General features: G+C 39.2%; 1 protein-coding gene across 1 annotated transcript; it reads right to left on the reverse strand.

The window, feature by feature from the left end:
• Window positions 1–570: 570 nt before the first annotated feature.
• On the reverse strand, window positions 571–8,827 carry GZMK (granzyme K). Its single transcript, XM_057705652.1, has 5 exons — window positions 8,732–8,827; window positions 8,311–8,458; window positions 3,308–3,458; window positions 2,269–2,538; window positions 571–868 (listed from the first exon to the last, which is right to left on the reverse strand). The coding sequence occupies exons 1-5, from the start codon at window positions 8,793–8,795 to the stop codon at window positions 707–709; spliced, it is 795 nt and encodes a 264-aa protein (XP_057561635.1). The 5' UTR covers window positions 8,796–8,827; the 3' UTR covers window positions 571–706.
• Window positions 8,828–17,562: the final 8,735 nt, after the last annotated feature.

Below are 17,562 nucleotides of genomic sequence, written 5' to 3' on the forward strand. Positions count from 1 at the left end.
CTTAAGTTATTTCCACATCTTTGCTGTTGTAAAAGTTCTGCAATGAACATGGGGGTGCATATATCTTTTTGAGTTCGTGTTTTCATTTTCTTCAGGCAAATATCCGGAAGTGAAATTGCTGGATCACACGGTAGTTCTATTTTTGATTTTTTGAGGAAAAATTGTTTTTAATTTCACACTTTGTTTTATTGCAGGTATTTTTGTATGTTGCTTTAAATCCTGTTTGGAACAAAATGTGACAAAAAAAATAATGACTATCCAAATATTTGTATAAACCTTGATGATTTTTTCTTAACTTGAGTTGGGGTGTTTGAATTTAGTGTTTCTTATTTTAAAAATACAGCTTGGGATGACCCAGCAGAAATCACAACATAAACCTGCTTGAAGGTGATGCCATTATTGTCTTGTTTAATCACCTTTTTTGCCCTTTGAGGGGGGGCATGGATAGAGTTGGAGGATATATGGTTCCCTGTATCTTATTTCCATGCAAGACAAACAGATAGTTTTCTAAATTTTATTCAGAATAAAATCAGCAAAGCAGAAATATATCAGTGGTACAGTGAAAAAGAATTTGATTCCTTAACAAAATCAGTCCTATTGGGTCAGGAGTGGACCCTAACTGTGCTCCACTTTGGCTACATTCCGCTGCCTCTGGAGATAAGCTGGAGACAAGCAGCTGGTAGAGCCAAGACAATCATCTGCAGTCTTAATCTGCATGAGACGGGGCCAACTTGCTTTTGATCCAAGCCTGGAATCTCGGGGTTAATAGGATGTAGATTCCAGGTTTCTTGGCATCACCGCATTTACGACCTCCAGAGACTAAGGCGTGGAAGGCACCTTTGCAGACCAAGGGGCCCCCTGAGTCACCCTGGAAAGAAGAAAATGAGCAGCTACTTGGTAAGAAGCTATTGAACTGTTTTGACCGCCAGCTGTTAATTATTATTATCCGGGTCCTTGATTTCTTTGTGTCCTGCAGAGTGTCCCATACAGCCCCTGACGCAGTGTATATTCTCTGTGTCTCTGTCTCTGTCCAGAATCATGGTTCTGTCCGTCTGTCTGCCTCTCTTTGTCCATATCCCTGTCTCTGTCTAAGGCTTCGTATATGTATGTCCTTTGGTAATCAGTGACTGTTGAACTTTATTCATTAAGAAATGGGGAGACAAAGTTTGAAATAACCCACTGAAATAAAAGAAATTTTTACAATTATGAGTTTCATTTTGGTGCTCATGGATCTGAAATCAAGTTGCTATTGAGACTGGTAGAAAAGAGCCATGTATTAAAACAAATGTCTTGGTGGCAGGTACTCTATCTTCTCTATTATTTTTTTCTGTTGTCATATGATTGAACATGGGGCTCTGCACATACCCAACACTTAGTAAATAGTTTCTCAATGAACTGATTCTTGAGGACTCACTCACTCTGACAACAAAACATGTAACAAAAATTCTGTCTAGGAAAGCAACAAGGTGATGAGGGGGGGAAGCCTGGCCTTTCAGATGAGGAGCTGACTTTCAAGTCTAAAGAGCAGCCTTCGCCTCTGCTGCCACTCACATCAAAAACTGCAGTACTTTGTGCTTGGCTGGCTGTGAAAAGAGAGGCTTGGGGGATGGTGATCTTGCGGCACCGCAGTTAACACACAATCTTTGAAATCATCACACCCTCCGCTTGATAATGCTTCATATAGTATGATGTGAATATTATATTGCATTTTTTAAAAAACTCGTAAGCCATCTGTGCTAGGTAGCCTTCATCACCTGCAAACATGATCACCTATTTTTTTTTTTGCTACCTCAGGAAACAAAAGATTAAAAAAAATGAAGTGCGACTATTGTTTCTTTTAGTCAGTTAGCCAGCATTATTTAAGAAACACGTAATATATATTTGAGCATTTTGCATTTGGGTTTTATAAAGACCGGTCTATTGATTAGTTTAAAGGTGTGGTAGTGGGGGGGTGTTGAGAAGTTATCTTCTAGTGACCTCAGAGTTGGTAAGCTTTCTAAGGGTGGTAACACCCCACAGGGGAGGCCTGTAGAAGTTATCAGATCTAGTCAATTACCCTGATTAACAAACACTTCATGAGGGCTTACTATGTGTTGCACAAGTTCTTATGGCTCATTGGCATTGGTAGATGAGAAAGCACACAGAAGGCTTGCAGGATGGAAGGGCACCTATTTGGAGCTGTGACGTTGTGTTCTCCACGCCTCTCTTCCTCGGTTCTGGTGTGTAGCTCGGCAGCCTGAAATGCCTGTTTGAGTGAGGGCTTCTTACCTGGCAGGAATCCTTCTGGCCTCTGGCGTCTCCTGCACACACCATGTTTTTAGTTATAACAGGGTCATGGTTGTAATAACTTCGGCTGTTGCAAACTTTTCGACTTATGACAGCAACAGTGACTTCTTGCAGGACATCAGAGGGCCTTAAACATTCTGGGTCAGTAGCTCCCCAGCCAACGACCTGGCATTTTGTTCGAGCTCTAATATCATTTTTGGCTTTTGGGTGGAGCAATTGGACATGTTTGTTGAGTTCTGCGGCCGTGTGAAGCTGGCAGATTGAAAAGAGAGTAAATTATCATTTGTCCCCAGTAGTGCTATTAGTCTGAGCGATGTATGTGTGGTCCCTCTGTTCTAGGAGGGCGTCCCTCTTCTTGAATCTGCTTTGGTGGTAGCCCACAGCTGCGTTTGTGGTTGCTGCTTTTCTGCATATGCTCTTCATTCCCCGTAGAGCTCAGTGATGCTTGGGGAGGGAGCTTACACAGAGCAGGAATTTTGCCCAGTCTCAAGCAAACTGGCCTTTACCCCTCATTGGATGGCTTGCTGTGGAATAACATCCATGGGTCATGACTTAGAGGGCTGGGCTATTTCCTGCTGGATAGGACCCTTGAGTATGGTCTAGGCTAAGTTTGGACTAGACTAAGTACGGTCTAGACTAAGTTGTAACTCACTTCTGTGTCCCTGAAGTCACTTGCTTGGCTCTGTTGTATAAGTGACTTGTATTTTTCACTTGCTAAGGGGAAAAGCATTGGGGAAAAAACCTTGCAGCCTGGATCCTTGGCCTGTTGGGATGTCCTCCTCCCACGTATGTGAGTATCAGAGCTGTTTTAACTTGTAAAAACACAGCCCAGATGTATTTATGATACATTCTTGTGTCTTTCAAGGCAATAAATGGAGTAAAATGGGCCCTTATAGAATATGTCACAGTCACCTTGAACATGGGGAGAGTGCTAACAACATTCTTTTGGGAAGATGATTTAACGACCGAACTGTGCTGTGTGAGAATGTTAGAGAAATTGAAGGAACGCAGTGCTACGTACCTCAACCAGCATAATGTCATTCGATTTAGGATCCGATGTGAATCTTGGGAATCGTATGAATTTTTTAATCTCAAATATTTGTTTGGAGGCCTCATTCTTTGAGAGAGAGTGGGCTCCTAAAACCACTTTGGAGGACTGGTCTTTGGCAAACCTAAACAAAGCAAAGAGGAGAGATGCCACAGAATGATTCTCAGATCTTGCAGTGGGAGCGGAAGCGGTGGAGGAGGCCGAATACACACAGGAATGGGGACCAGCGCCAAGATAACCTGCGTAGGACTGGGTGCAGTGACAGCGGTCTCAGTGGACCCAGTCACGGATGGACGGTCACGAGGGCCATACCCATCCCACTCCGATTCCCCCGCCTTGCACAAGAACACCAGGACTTGTACCCCACTGCGGGGAAAGAGGAGTGAAATCCTACGTGGCTGAGATCAAGGTTACAATAAAATTGTGTTAATGTATGTAAAAATAAAGGAAATTATATTTCTTGAGTTTTGGGACTGTGATTTATACCCACCATTGTTCAGTTTTTTTTTATTGAGGTAAAATATACATAACATGAAATTTACAGCTTTAACCATTTTTAAGTGGTTCTGAGGCACTAAATACATTAAACACATTTACGTTGCTGTTCATCCATCACCACCATCAATCTCCAGAACTTTTTCATCTTCCCAGCATTAAGTGTTTTAATAATGAAAAGGTAAAGGCTCAACTCTACACTTGCTAACCTGGTATGTCTAAACCTCATCTCAGGGCAATATGGAGAAGTAAGTTCCATTAGATGGCTGTCAGCTATGCTCATGTGTTCTGTCCCCTCAATTAGAAAGATGATTTAGACAAGAAAGGAAAACTTTCCTCCAGGTGAAAAATCATTTGAAATCAAGACACTTTAGAGTTACTAGCCATTGATAATTCCACTGCGGAGATTTAGAGGATAAAAACTGGTGAGTCAGGTGAAGAAACAATAGTTTTTTTTGTTTTGCTTTTTAAAAAATCCCTAGTCATATACAGTTTTAGTACTGATATTTCAACAGTTGATCTGATTTACTGTATGTTGAATAAAATTATATTTATGCTAGTTACGAAAATACAAATTTTTTTTTTGAGATCTTGACACCTTGGAGCTATTTGCATATTACAAAAATATCCCATTTTAATGTGTGTTCTCAGGAAACAACTTCAAATCCTTTTTTGGATCAAGGAAGGTAATAAAAAGAATTATATTTGTTTACATGTAACTATATCATTGTCACTTGGAAAAGGGTCAGGGCAGATGGCAATAAAAACACACGTACTCAATAAACACACATACATACATATGAATAAAGATTAATAAAAATTAAAAAGAGCACAGAAACATACGGAAAAGGAATAAAAGTTTGTTTCAGGTTTGGGGAACCAGTGCGTGGATATGCTGGGGTGGGTTTGCGTGTGGCAGGGCTGCGACTGCTGGGAATTACCACTTTTTGGTTTCTACCAAAAGTGTTTATTTTGGGAATTCCAGCTCTGTTTGTTGAAAAGTTTGCCTATTGCAAAATCAGGATGGGGATGAAATTTCTCAAAGGATGTGGATTGGATTTCCTAGGATTGATTCAAACTCAAATTCAACGTACTCACTAAACCCAAAGCTCTGGAGGAGAAGGATGATATAAAATCCCTGGGACGACTGGTATAATAGGAAAGATGGGTACGTACATAAATAACGAACACAGGAAGGCTCAGAAATACACATGCGGGATGTGCAAAATGAATTCTGACTAAGGGAAGGGTGCTGAGTTTTCTTTCATCTTTTACCAATTTCCTTGATGGCTTTGAAGTGTTTTAGTTATTTTTGTCTCTGCTGGGACATGTGAATACCAAAAACAACCCAAGCAGATCACGAATGTTTTCTGAAATTTCCATTTCTACTTCAACTGCAATCTGTACTACAAAGGTACATTTTTTCTGCCCACAGGATACCTGGAATTACCTGATTCCAGGATTCTACCTCCTTAGCTAAATCCAGGTCTGAATTCACACCAAAGTGTCTCATGTACACAGCACAGTGTTTCTCCACGGGTGGTCTTTGGACCACCTGCTTGAGAATCACCTGGAGCCATTTGGGTGCATGGCACCTCTGTAAGCCCCATGCCAAGCCCCTTCAAGCCTCTTATTTCCTCTGCCAGTCTGCCTTGGCCCTGAGTGTTTCTGCTTAGACCCATTCCTCTGGGTGTGACAGTGAAGGTGAGGTCCCTATTTTTTGAAAGTTTCTTGCCTAAGAGAAGAGGGAATTACCTAGTCGTCAGAGATAGACTGTTATGGTTTTATTCCATCAACATGACTCGACCGTGAAATTTGTTCCTCAGTGATTACCATGGAAGGTACAGATATTAATATAACATTAGATGACATTTATTAAGTTATTGTAATGTGTCAGGTTTTGTGCTAAGCATTTTACATATTTTCCCTCATTTAAACCTCACAACAGCCCTGTGAGGAGGTATGATTATCCCCATCTTACAGATAAGGAAATTGATGATCAGATAATTTAACAAACTTGCGAAAGCCCAGCTGATATTAAGTGGAGGCTCTAGCATGCAAATGCAGGCAGGACGAACGCTCCATTGGTTTGAACCCAGGCTCTGGATTTGTAACCATTCTACGCTGGGAGCCCTAAGTGACTTGTGATGGAGTGAGGCCATGTAGAAGAGGCCGCGTTGGGGGTGGGGTGGGGTTCCATCTGTTCTCTGACCAAGCAGGTGAGAGGACAGGGGAGTGTTCAGTGGAAGAAGGCGTTGGAGGAGACTCAGAAAGACAGTAAACAAGAGTTGGTGACAGTTTTGCTTCTGATAAATTGAAATGCTGAAAATAAGATTACATGATAAGCTTTTTACAGGTTTCCTTTTATAACTGGCATGGCAACTAATAAAGGGGCCAAGAGACTAAGTGAAGAACTTAGTGTGGATGGGTAGGGAGAGGGGAACACCCCAGATGTGGCCTCCTTCACCATTTTGCTGAGAGAGAATCCTGGGGTTAGTAAGCTATTCCCACAGAATACTTCGGAGTGCATTTGTGGGAAGCCACTATTGAACTATTTCATAAATATTTTGGATTTCATAAAGCTTAATATTTTTCTAAGCACCAATCTGCTTACATTTTTACACCTGAGTGTCCTGTAGAGGAAATCTGAGCCACATATTCTGGAGTTCTTTAAACTCTAGCCATTTAAAATAATATTTAACAATAGTTTTGTTGTTGTTGTTGTTGTTGTTGTTGTTGTTGTTTAATTCTAAGACCTCTTTCCCTAATTTGTCAATTTGGGAATCTATTTCTACAGAGTCAAGTTCACGTGACAAAATTTAAAATTCAACTTAATAATACTATTTACCTATGGATAGCACTTTGTGGCTTGTGAAGGACTTCACAAACCGTTCTTTTAGTTCAGCAAAAACCAAAACCCAAAAACCAACCCCCCCCTCCTTGGGATTGCCATATATACATTACTAATATGAAAAAAAAATTAAACTGTACACTTTAAATATATGTAGTTTATTGTATGTCAACTGTTATCTCAATAAAAGTTCTTAAAGAAAAAAAAAGTCATTCCTGAGGTTAAAAAACAAACAACAAAAAAACCCTCCCCTCCAATTTATTTCCTTTTTTCTATCCAGCATTTTTTCAGCATTTATAATAAATCAATCTCCATGTCTGGGGAGGTTATAAGCCATCGGAATGTGTTACCACAAGCATATTTGAAGATGCACGTATTTTGAATTGAGTGAACATTTATTGACAGTCACCCTCTGCCTAGCTGGTCCCCAGGGGACAAGCGCCCTAGAAAGGACAGAAGTGATGCAGACACAAGGGTCATTTCTGTGACAGCAAGAGCCCCACTTAAAATGAAGTAGCCACGTTAGATTGGAAATTAGTGGCTTGCTATTTAGAAATAAAACAGAAGTTCTCACAGTTTGCAGGCTTCCAAATTTCTAATTTGTGTTCAAACAATTTCATTAAAATGGGGCAACCAAACAAAATCCCCCAAATATGAGAAGCAGGTCAATTCAATTGTTCCATTTAGATATAACTGATGCCTAGAGAGTAAATGATGTTGGCTAAAAGATTCTTAAGTGAAGTGCTGTCGTATTTGTAAGGAAAGGAGAAAGCCCCATCTCCTCTTAGCTTATTCCGGCAAGAAACATAAGGAAGAAACATACAAATAGCAAACAACCCCCCAAAACTGAAACACACAAAATAACAAACACCAAATAAGTTTTCTATTGCTTTTCCTTTTGTGATGGTTACGGCATCCCAGGAAGGGTTTTGGACATTTTTAACTGAAGTAAGAGAATCACAGAGTGAGAGGTTAAAGTCTGTCTTTAGAAAAGCTTTCATTTTAAGTATCCCAGAAAAATAACTCTCTCTCTCTTTTTCTGTGTAAATCATCTATACTTTTTCCCCCCACCTAGTCAGATTGTTTCACTTGACAGCTGTGATTCCCAAACTGTGGGCCTCAGAACTCTGGGCTGGGCATTGAGCAGAGGAGTGAAGGTAAGGGGTCTAAAAATCTAGCAAAGCAGGCTTCGCATACCTGTAACAGTAACAAGAGCGGCACCTTATTTGCAGCTTACTACTGCGCTAAGCATGCTACAATATTTCAACAGATGCTATTTAATCCTCAAAACCTCATGAAGCAGTTGTGGGCTACGATTATTATTACCCCTTTGTAAAATGGGGTGCAAACTCCAGTTGTCTGATTTCCCCTAACAAGGTCAGGAATACCACCGCTTCAGGCATAGGTGATGCTACGTTCCCTGGCATCCCGTGAAGGACTTGAATTTGCCGATCGCGTTGCCTAGATCTCCCAGGAAAGAGAACTCGGGGAAGAATCGCTCATGTGTGAGAGGGGAAATAACTCCCCCAGTTGGTCCGTTATCACAGAGGCTAAGGGCAGATCAGTTTCTCTCCTGGGGCGGGCTTCTCTGCTGGCCCACTTGAGGAGACACAGTAAGCGTAGTACTCACTGAGAGTGGCAGTGGGCTGCTGTCAGCACCCACCGCGGGTGGATCAGAACTCCCCCGCAGATGTGCTGGCCGCCGTGCTGCACCGAAGCCATAAACGGCCTGGAGTGCGGTGACACTTCTCTCCCTCCAATAATCTCCACGTTGAAACCTCCAAAAGAAAAACAAGAATTGAACGTAAGAGAGCTAAACAGATTATTCCATGTAATTCTTCTTTTGACAGTCATTATATCATTTTCAAACATTAAAGAAGAATCCTTGTCACCTAAGAGTTATTATAATGTTACTGATGAACAGTTGTATAATACATTACAGTTTAGAGGGACCTACACGGATGTAGAAATGATTTTTATTTAGAATGTAACAATAGAAACACTACAAATTCAGTTAATGCTCACGTGTGGTAGGTATAGGAGATACTTACACTTTGCAGTCATATAAGTCCTGGCTATTAGGAAACACAGAAAAAAAGAAGGAAACTTAGTCATTTTAATGGCTTAGATTTAAAAAGCCCAGATGAAATATTCTGACTGTATTGGTGAAGGAAGAAGAGTCTCAAGACTGAGTTTTGATTTTGCAAATTTATCTTCCTCACCACAAGTGTTCTAGAGGTAAAGTTTTTCACACCTCAGATGAAAGGTATATATCAGTTTGGGGAGTTTCAGAATTATGCTTTTAGCATGTTTTGGAGCAAGATATGTGTGCATGAAGTATTCATTTCTGGAGTCAACCATTTTCAAAATCTGTATAAGTCCTCATGTTATAAATGGTGAGAGAATAAAAAATATCCAGGCCATAAGAACTTAATGAAGTTGCAGACGGAGTTCAAAGATGTTCATTGCTCTAAAGTAATATTTATTATTTTTCCTGGCAGAAAATGGTGCCTATCATATTTAGTTTCTCTCTATTTTTCATTTGGACATAGATTTATTATGTAGAGAGACAGGGAACCTTGCACAGATCACAGTTGCCCTACAATAAGGTTTAACTAAAGCCTGAACATCATCCAGAGAAACCCATATGTTTTGTAGCCAATGTATTCCTAGTCATGCCATTTTCACTAAATTTGGCCGAATTTGGTTAAATTTTAGTTACATTTTTAGGAGGTTTCATAATGTTACTAAAGGGGAACATTGGCAACTTATTTTAATTCTAAGTCTCTCTTTTACACATTTTTAATTGAAAATGACCATGTGTTTATCTAGGACCTTAATAATAATATCTTTTAAAAATCAAGGACTGCACTTTGTCACTTTCCCCAGGAACAGATGAAACGTATGGCCAAGCTTTCTATAGTACTTTCTCCTTTATTACAAAAGGTATTAGCCTTAAGAATCTGTGAGGGCTTCCCTGGTGGCACAGTGGTTAAGAATCCACCTGCAAATGCAGGGGACACTCGTTCAATCCCTAGTCTGGGAAGATCCCACATGCTGCGGAACAACTAAGCCCATGTGCCACAACTACTGAGCCTGCTCTCTGGAGCCCATAAGCCACAACTATTGAGCCTATGTACCACAACTACCGAAGTCCACTTCCCTAGAGTCTGTGCTCTGCAACAAGAAAAGCCACCACAATGAGAAGCCCAAGCACCGCAACGAACAGTAGCCCCTGCTCGCCACAACAAGAGAAACTCTGCATGCAGCAACGAAGACTCATTGCACCTAATAAATAAATAAATAAATTTATTTTAAAAAAAGAGTCTATGATATTCTGTTTATGCTGGGTGCTGATCAGTAGTGCAAATGTTATAAAATGAGTACAGATAGACACATCAGGCACCATGCATGACCCCAAGAACTTTTCAGAAACACTGACCAAAATTTACCCTGAATTAACAGAGCTTATTTTCTTTTTTCTAAGATATATGCATCCTATCTTTTATTTTTTTATAAAGAAGAATTGAAATCCAGAGCTACTACTCTTGGCAGACTGCAAAAGACTCCTACTAAATTGTTTTCTAGCATAAAACAGTAGGAATAATAATAAACAATATTACACTTGTATATTCTACATTATAATTTTTTAAAGCTCTTTATTAGAATATATTTGCTTTACACACTTGTACCAGTTTTTGAGGTACACCAAAGTGAATTAGCTGTATTTATACATATATCCCCATATCCCCTCCCTCACACGACTCCCTCCCCCTGTCCCTGTCCTGGCCCTCTAAAGCATCACCCACCACCGAGTTGATCTCCCTTTGTTACACAGCAACTTCCCACTAGCTATCTATTTTACATTTGGTAGTGTATCTATGTCTATGCTACTCTTTCACTTCATCCCAGCTTCCCCTTTGCCCCCCACCCCAGCCCCATGTCCTCAAGTCCGTTCTCTACATCTGCATCTCCAATCTTGCCCTGTCACTGTGTTCATCAGTACCATTTCTTCAGATTCCATATATATGAGTGAGCATACGGTATTTGTTTTTCTCTTTCTGGCTTACTTCACTCTGTGTGACAGTCGCTAGGTCTATCCACCTCATTACATATAGTTCAGTTTCATTCCTTTTTATGGCTGAGTAATATTCCATTGTATATATGTGCCACATCTTCTTTATCCATTCATCTGTTGATAGGCATTTAGTTAGCTTCCATGTTCTGGCTATTGTAAATAGTGCTGCAATGAACATTATGGTACATGTTTCTTTTTGGATTATGGTTTTCTCTGGGTATATGCCCAGTAGTGGCGTTACTGGGTCATATGGTAGTTCTAGTTTTAGTTTTTTAAGGAACCTCCAAACTGTTTTCCATAGTGGCTGTACCAGCTTACATTCCCACCAACAGTGCAGGAGGATTCCCTTTTCTCCATACCCTCTCCAACATTTACTGTTTCTAGATGTTTTAATGATGGCCATTCTGACTGGTGTGAGGTGATACCTCATTGTGGCTTTGACTTGCATTTCTCTAATGATTGGTGATCTTGAGCATCTTTTCATGTGTTTGTTAGCCATCTGCATGTCTTCTTTGGAGAAATGTCTATTTAGATCTTCCACCCATTTGTGGATTGGGTTATTTGCTTTTTTGGTATTAAGCTGCATGAGTTACTTATATATTTTGAAGATTAATCCTTTGTGCATTGCTTCATTGACAATTATTTTCTCCCATTCTGAGAGTTGTCTTCTTGTCTTGTTTATGGTTTCTTTCGCTGTGCAAAAGCTTTTAAGTTTCATTAGGTCCCATTTGTTTATTCTTGATTTTATTTCCTTTATTTGAGGAGGTGGGTCAAAAAGGATCTTGCTTTGATGGATGTCATAGAGTGTTCTGCCTATGTTTTCCTCTAGGAGTTTTATAGTGTCTGGCCTTACATGTAGGTCTTTAATCCATTTTGAGTTTATTTTTGTGTATGGTGTTAGGAAGTGTTCTAATTTCATTCTTTTACATGTTGCTGTCCAATTTTCCCAGCACCACTTATTGAAGAGACTGTCTTTTTTCCATTGTATATTCTTGCCTGCTTTGTCAAAGATAAGGTGCCTGTGTGTGCTTGGGCTTACCTCTGAGTTCTCTATTGTGTTCCATTGATCTTCCTTTCTATTTTTGTGCCAGTACCATGCTGTCTTGATCACTGTGGCCTTGTAGTATAGTTTGAAGTCAGGAAGCCTAATTCCACCAACTCCATCTTTCCTTCTCAAGATTGCTTTGGTTATTCAGGGTCTTTTGTGTTTCCATACGAATCGTAAGATTTCTTGTTCTAGTTCTGTGAAAAATGCCATTGGTAATTTGATAGGGATTGTGTTGAATCTGTAAATTGCTTTGGGTAAGATAGTCATTTTCACAATATTGATTCTTCCAATCCAAGAACATGCTATGTCCTTCCATCTGTTTGTGTCGTCTTTGATTTCTTTCATCAGTGTCTTATAGTTTTCTGCATACAGGTCTATTGCCTCCTTAGGCAGGTTTATTCCTAGATATTTTATTCTTTTTGTTACAGTGGTGAATGGGAGAGTTTCCTTAATTTCTCTTTCTGCTCTTTCATTGTTAGTGTATGGGAATGCAAGAGATTTCTGAGCATTAATTTTATATCCTGCTACTTCACTAAATTCATCGATTAGTACTAGCAGTTTTCTGGTAGAGTCTTTAGGGTTTTCTATGTATAATATCATGTCATCTGCAAAGAGTGACAATTTTACTTCTTTTCCAATTTGGATTCCTTTTATTTCATTTTCTTCTCTGATTGCTGTGGCTAAAACTTCCAAAACTATGTTGAATAATAATGGTGAGAGTGGACACCCTTGTCTTATTCCTGTTCTTAGAGGGAATTCTTTCAGTTTTTCACCATTTAGAATGATGTTGGCTTTTGGTTTCTCATATATGGCTTTTATTATGTTGAGGTAATTTCCTTCTTTGCCCATTTTCTGGAGAGTTTTTTTTATCATAAATGGATGTAGCATTTTGTCAAAAGCTTTTTCTGCATCTATTGAGATGATCATATGGTTTTTATCCTTCAATTTGTTGATATGATGTATCACATTGATGGATTTGCATATATTGAAGAATCCTTGCATTCCAGGGATAAACCCCACTTGATCATGATGTATGATCTTTCTAATGTGCTGTCTGATTCTGTTTGCTGGTATTTGGTTGAGGATTTTTGCATCTATATTCATCAGTGATATTGGCCTATAATTTTCTTTTTTTGTGACATCTTTGCCTGGTTTTGGTATCAGGGTGATGGTGGCCTCATAGAATGAGTTTGGGAGTGTTCCTCCTTCTGCTATAATTTGGAAGAGTTTGAGAAGAATAGGTGTTAGCTCTTCTCTAAATGTTTGATAGAATTCACCTGTGAATCCATCTGGCCCTGGGCTTTTGTTTGTTGGGAGATTTTTAATCACAGTTTCAATTTCCATACTTGTGATTGGTCTGTTCATATTTTCTATTTCTTCCTGGTTCAGTCTTGGAGGATTGTACTTTTCTAAGAATTTATCCATTCCTTCCAGTTATCCAATTTATTGGCGTATAGTTGCTTGTAGTAGTCTCTCATGATCTTTTGTATTTCTGCATTGTCAGTTGTCACTTCTCCTTTTTCATTTCTAATTCTGTTGATTTGCATCTTCTCCCTTTTTTTCCTGATAAGTTTGGCTAAAGGTTTATCAATTTTGTTTATCTTCTCAAAGAACCAGCTTTTAGTAGTTTTATTGATCTTTGCTATTGTTTCCTTCATTTCTTTTTCATTTATTTCTGATCTGATATTTATGATTTCTTTCCTTCTGCTCACTTTGGTGTTTTTTTGTTCTTCTTTCTCTAATTGTTTTAGGTGTAATGTTAGGTTGTTTATTCAATATTTTTCTTGTTTCTCGAGATAGGACTGTATTGCTATAAGCTTCCCTCTTAGAACTGCTTTTGCTGTGTCCCATAGGTTTTGGGTCATTGTGTTTTCATTGTCATTTGTTTCTAGGTATTTTTTGATTTCCTCTTTGATTTCTTTAGTGATTTCTTGGTTGTTTAATAGCATATTGTTTAGTCTCCATGTGTTTGTATTTTTTACAGTTTTTTTTCCTGTAATTGATATCTAGTCTCGTGGCATTGTGGTCAGAGAAAATGCTTGATACGATTGCAATTTTTTTGAATTTACCGAGGCTTGATTTGTGACCTAAGATGTGATCTATCCTGGAGAATGTTCCGTGTGCACTTGAGAAGAAGGTGTATTCTGTAGTTTTTGGATGGAATGTCCTATAAATATCAATTAAGTTGAGATAATCTAATGTGTCATTTGAAGCTTGTGTGTCCTTACTTATTTTCTGCTTGGATGATCTGTCCATTGGTGTAAGTGGGGTGTTAAAGTCTCCTGCTATTATTGTGTTACTGTCGATTTCCCCTTTTATGGCCGTTAGCATTTGCCTTATGTATTGAGGTGCTCCTATGTTGGGGGCATAGATATTTACAATTGTTATATCTTCTTCTTGGATTGATCCCTTGATCATTATGTAGTGTCCTTCCTTGTGTCTTGTAATAGTCTTTACTTTAAAGTCTAATGTGTCTGGTATGAGTATTGCTACTCCAGCTTTCTTTTGACTTCCATTTGCATGGGGTACCTTTTTCCATCCCTTTTCTTTCAGTCTATATGTGTCCCTAGGTAGGAAGTGGGTTTCTTGTAGACAGCACAGCATTATATCCATTCAGCCAGTCTGTGTCTTTTGGTTGGAGCATTTAATCCATTTACATTTGAGGTGATTATTGACATGTATGTTCCAAATACCATTTTCTTAATTGTTTTGGGTTTGTTTTTGTAGGTCTTTCCTTCTCTTGTGTTTCCTGATTAGAAAAGTTCCTTTAGCAATTGTTGTAAGGCTGGTTTGGTGGTGCTGAATTCTCTTAACTTTTGCTTGTCTGTAAAGCTTTTGATTTCTCTGTCAAATCTGAATGAGATTCTTGCTGGGTAGGGTATTCTTGGCTGTAGGTTTTTCTCTTTCAAGACTTTCAGTATATCCTGCCACTCCCTTCTGGCCTGCAGAATTTCTGCAGAAAGATCAGCTGTTATCCTTATGGGTTTTCCCTTATATGTTATTTGTTGCTTTTCTCTTGCTGCTTTTAATATGTTCTGTTTGTGTTTAATTGTCGTTAGTTTGATTAATATGTGCCTTGGTGTATTTCTCTTTGGGTTTATTCTGTATGGGACTCTCTGTGCTTCTTGGACTTGATTAATTATTTCCTTTCCCATGTTGGGGAAGTTTTCCACTTTAGCCTCTTCAAATATTTTCTCAGACTCTTCCTTTTTTCTTCTTCTTCTGGGATGCCTATGATTCGAATGTTGGTGCACTTCATGTTTTCACCAAGGTCTCTGAGACTGTCTTCCATTCTTTTTATTCTTTTTTCTTTTTCCTGCTCTGTGGCAGTTATTTCCCCCATTCTATCTTCCAACTCACTTATTCATTCTTCTGCCTCAGTTATTCTGCTGTTTCTAGCATCTAGAGTATTTTTAATTTCGGTTATTTTGTCATCTATTACTGTTTGTTTGCTCTTTAGTTCTTCTGAGTCCTTATTAACTGTTTCTTGTATTTTCCCTATTTTGTTATTGAGATTTTGGATCATCTTTACTATCATTAATCTGAATTCTTTTTCAGGCAATTTTCCTATTTACTCTTCATTTATTTGGTCTTGTGTATTTTTACCTTGGTCCTTCATCTGCAACATATTTTTTTGTGGTCTCATTTTCCCCCCACTTTGGATGGGCGGGATTGCATTCCTGTTCCACTGGGTGTTTGGCTTGAGGTTTCAAGCACTGGAATTTGTAAGCTGTTGAGTATAGCTGGGTCTTTACATTATAATTTAATGTGTCAAATTATTTCCAAAATTCTCTTTACATTATCATTTATATGTTTTCATGTCTTACGTCTGTAAGGAAGGCAGGACAAACTATTATATTGATGTTACAACTGAAGAAATAGGCTCAGAGAGGCTAAGTAATTTGCTTCAGGTTACAGAGCATACAAGCTGGACCAAATCATTTGCCTGATCTGGAGTAACTTTTATGGTGTATAAAATATACTGCCAGAGCACAGAATTTGAGAAATATCCTGTTTGCACTTTATCAGGATGCAGCAACAGTAGAGCTCTCCTGCATAGTAAATAAGAAGAATTAACAAAACCAATGCAGAGGAGTGACTTCCTGTCTCATAGACCTGTGGGTGAGACAGGGAGGAGCTGGGTTAAGAAAAGCCACAAACTTAACAAAGCAAACTTGTTCGTTCCAGCCAAAGGTCCTTGTGACTTTGGAAGTCAGCATTGTCACTGTTGGTGTGCCTTCATGGGGCCCTCATGTGCCACTTTTGCAAGCTGTAAAGGGGACATGATGATGCCGGCTCCCCACTGTATCCCAGTGGTGTTGGGAACGTAAGAAAGATAATGTGTGACATGGAAGTGATTTGAACTGTGAGGAAGAAATGAACTGTGTAAACGACAAAGCGTCATTTTTGCCAGGGTGGGGAGGGCATGGTTAAAACATCTCTTGGCTGCTTGTTTCTGTGTAGTAAGGACTTATATCCACATAGTTTTTTTTTTTTTACAAATTGCTAGGCATTTATAACTCTATTTCCTGGGAGGTAGCTACCATTAGTCTTGTATTGTGGATGAAAACTTGCTGGAGATTACTGAGCTAACCTGTGGCAGAGTCAGTTCTTAAACCTTTATGTGCTGGCTCTAGGCTCTATGTGGCTTTCAACCTGACCACATGCCTGCCCTGCTTTGCAACGTTCTGGTGCTTAGATGCTCTAAGAGGAAATCTGGTTGTGCAGAGGGAAAAGGATTTAGCCATATACACTGCAATGTTACATGGTGAGATTTAATTCAATTGGGAGGACAGTCTCATAACTCTTTCTTGTAGCTGACCCAGAAAATTCTGAGAATCATATTGGTTTATAGTAATGAGTTATTTGGTTTGGGCTGTAGACCCATGTGGCGGTTAATAGTATCATTTGTTATAACAGTCAGGATCCTGAATTTGAAAACAGTGGGCTGTGTAACATGATGAGATCCTCGATCTAATTTATTTCTGGGTGTTGGTTTTTGTTCTGTTGAGTCTGCTGCTGGGAGATCCATGTTTGCTTTGGATGGATTTGCAGCAGCTGTGCTGGGCTGAGCAAGTGCGAGGCAGTGCTCCACGCAGGACTGGTTCATGGGTCAGGGGCTTTGAGGTTCTCCTTTGCTGTGCTGTGTTCAGCTGTCCATATTAGCTGCTCTTGGGGATGCTGATTCTGAGCTCAGGGTTTTTGTTTTCTTCCATCCCTCCTCTCTCTCTATCCTTCTGTGTTTCAAGAGACCCATATAGAGCAGCTGTCTGGAAGCTCCAAAGGCCACGTGTGGTTCTCTCCATTGGGCTTTTGTCACATTCATTAGCCATGCCCTCTAAAGCCTTGTCACTCAAAGGATGGCTCCCAAACAACTGCCAGTCTGTGACCTGTTTATTACTCATCTCAGGCAAGATGAGGACAGAGGTTGAGAGACAGAGTTTAGAAGCTGTTACAGCCATTTATCATGTCTCTGTACTAATTTATTTTATTTAATGAAATGTAATTTAATGTTTGTCCAATCTAATCATAAAATAAGGCATGCATTTTGTATGCCTTTTAAAATTTTAATTTAATTTTCCTACTCACTTGTGTTTTATTGTATAAAAGTATCAATCCACAATGAATTGAAACAAAAACCAAACAAATGAACAAACAAACAAAATTTCAAAACATACCTGGTCTTCCCCACAGGTAGTTTGAGTACTGCTCTGTAGATACAACTACAAAGCAGGTCTGTTTCAAGCTCTTCCCAT

This window comes from Hippopotamus amphibius, chromosome 1 (assembly GCF_030028045.1).
Source record: "Hippopotamus amphibius kiboko isolate mHipAmp2 chromosome 1, mHipAmp2.hap2, whole genome shotgun sequence".
Classification (NCBI taxonomy): Eukaryota; Metazoa; Chordata; class Mammalia; order Artiodactyla; family Hippopotamidae; genus Hippopotamus; species Hippopotamus amphibius.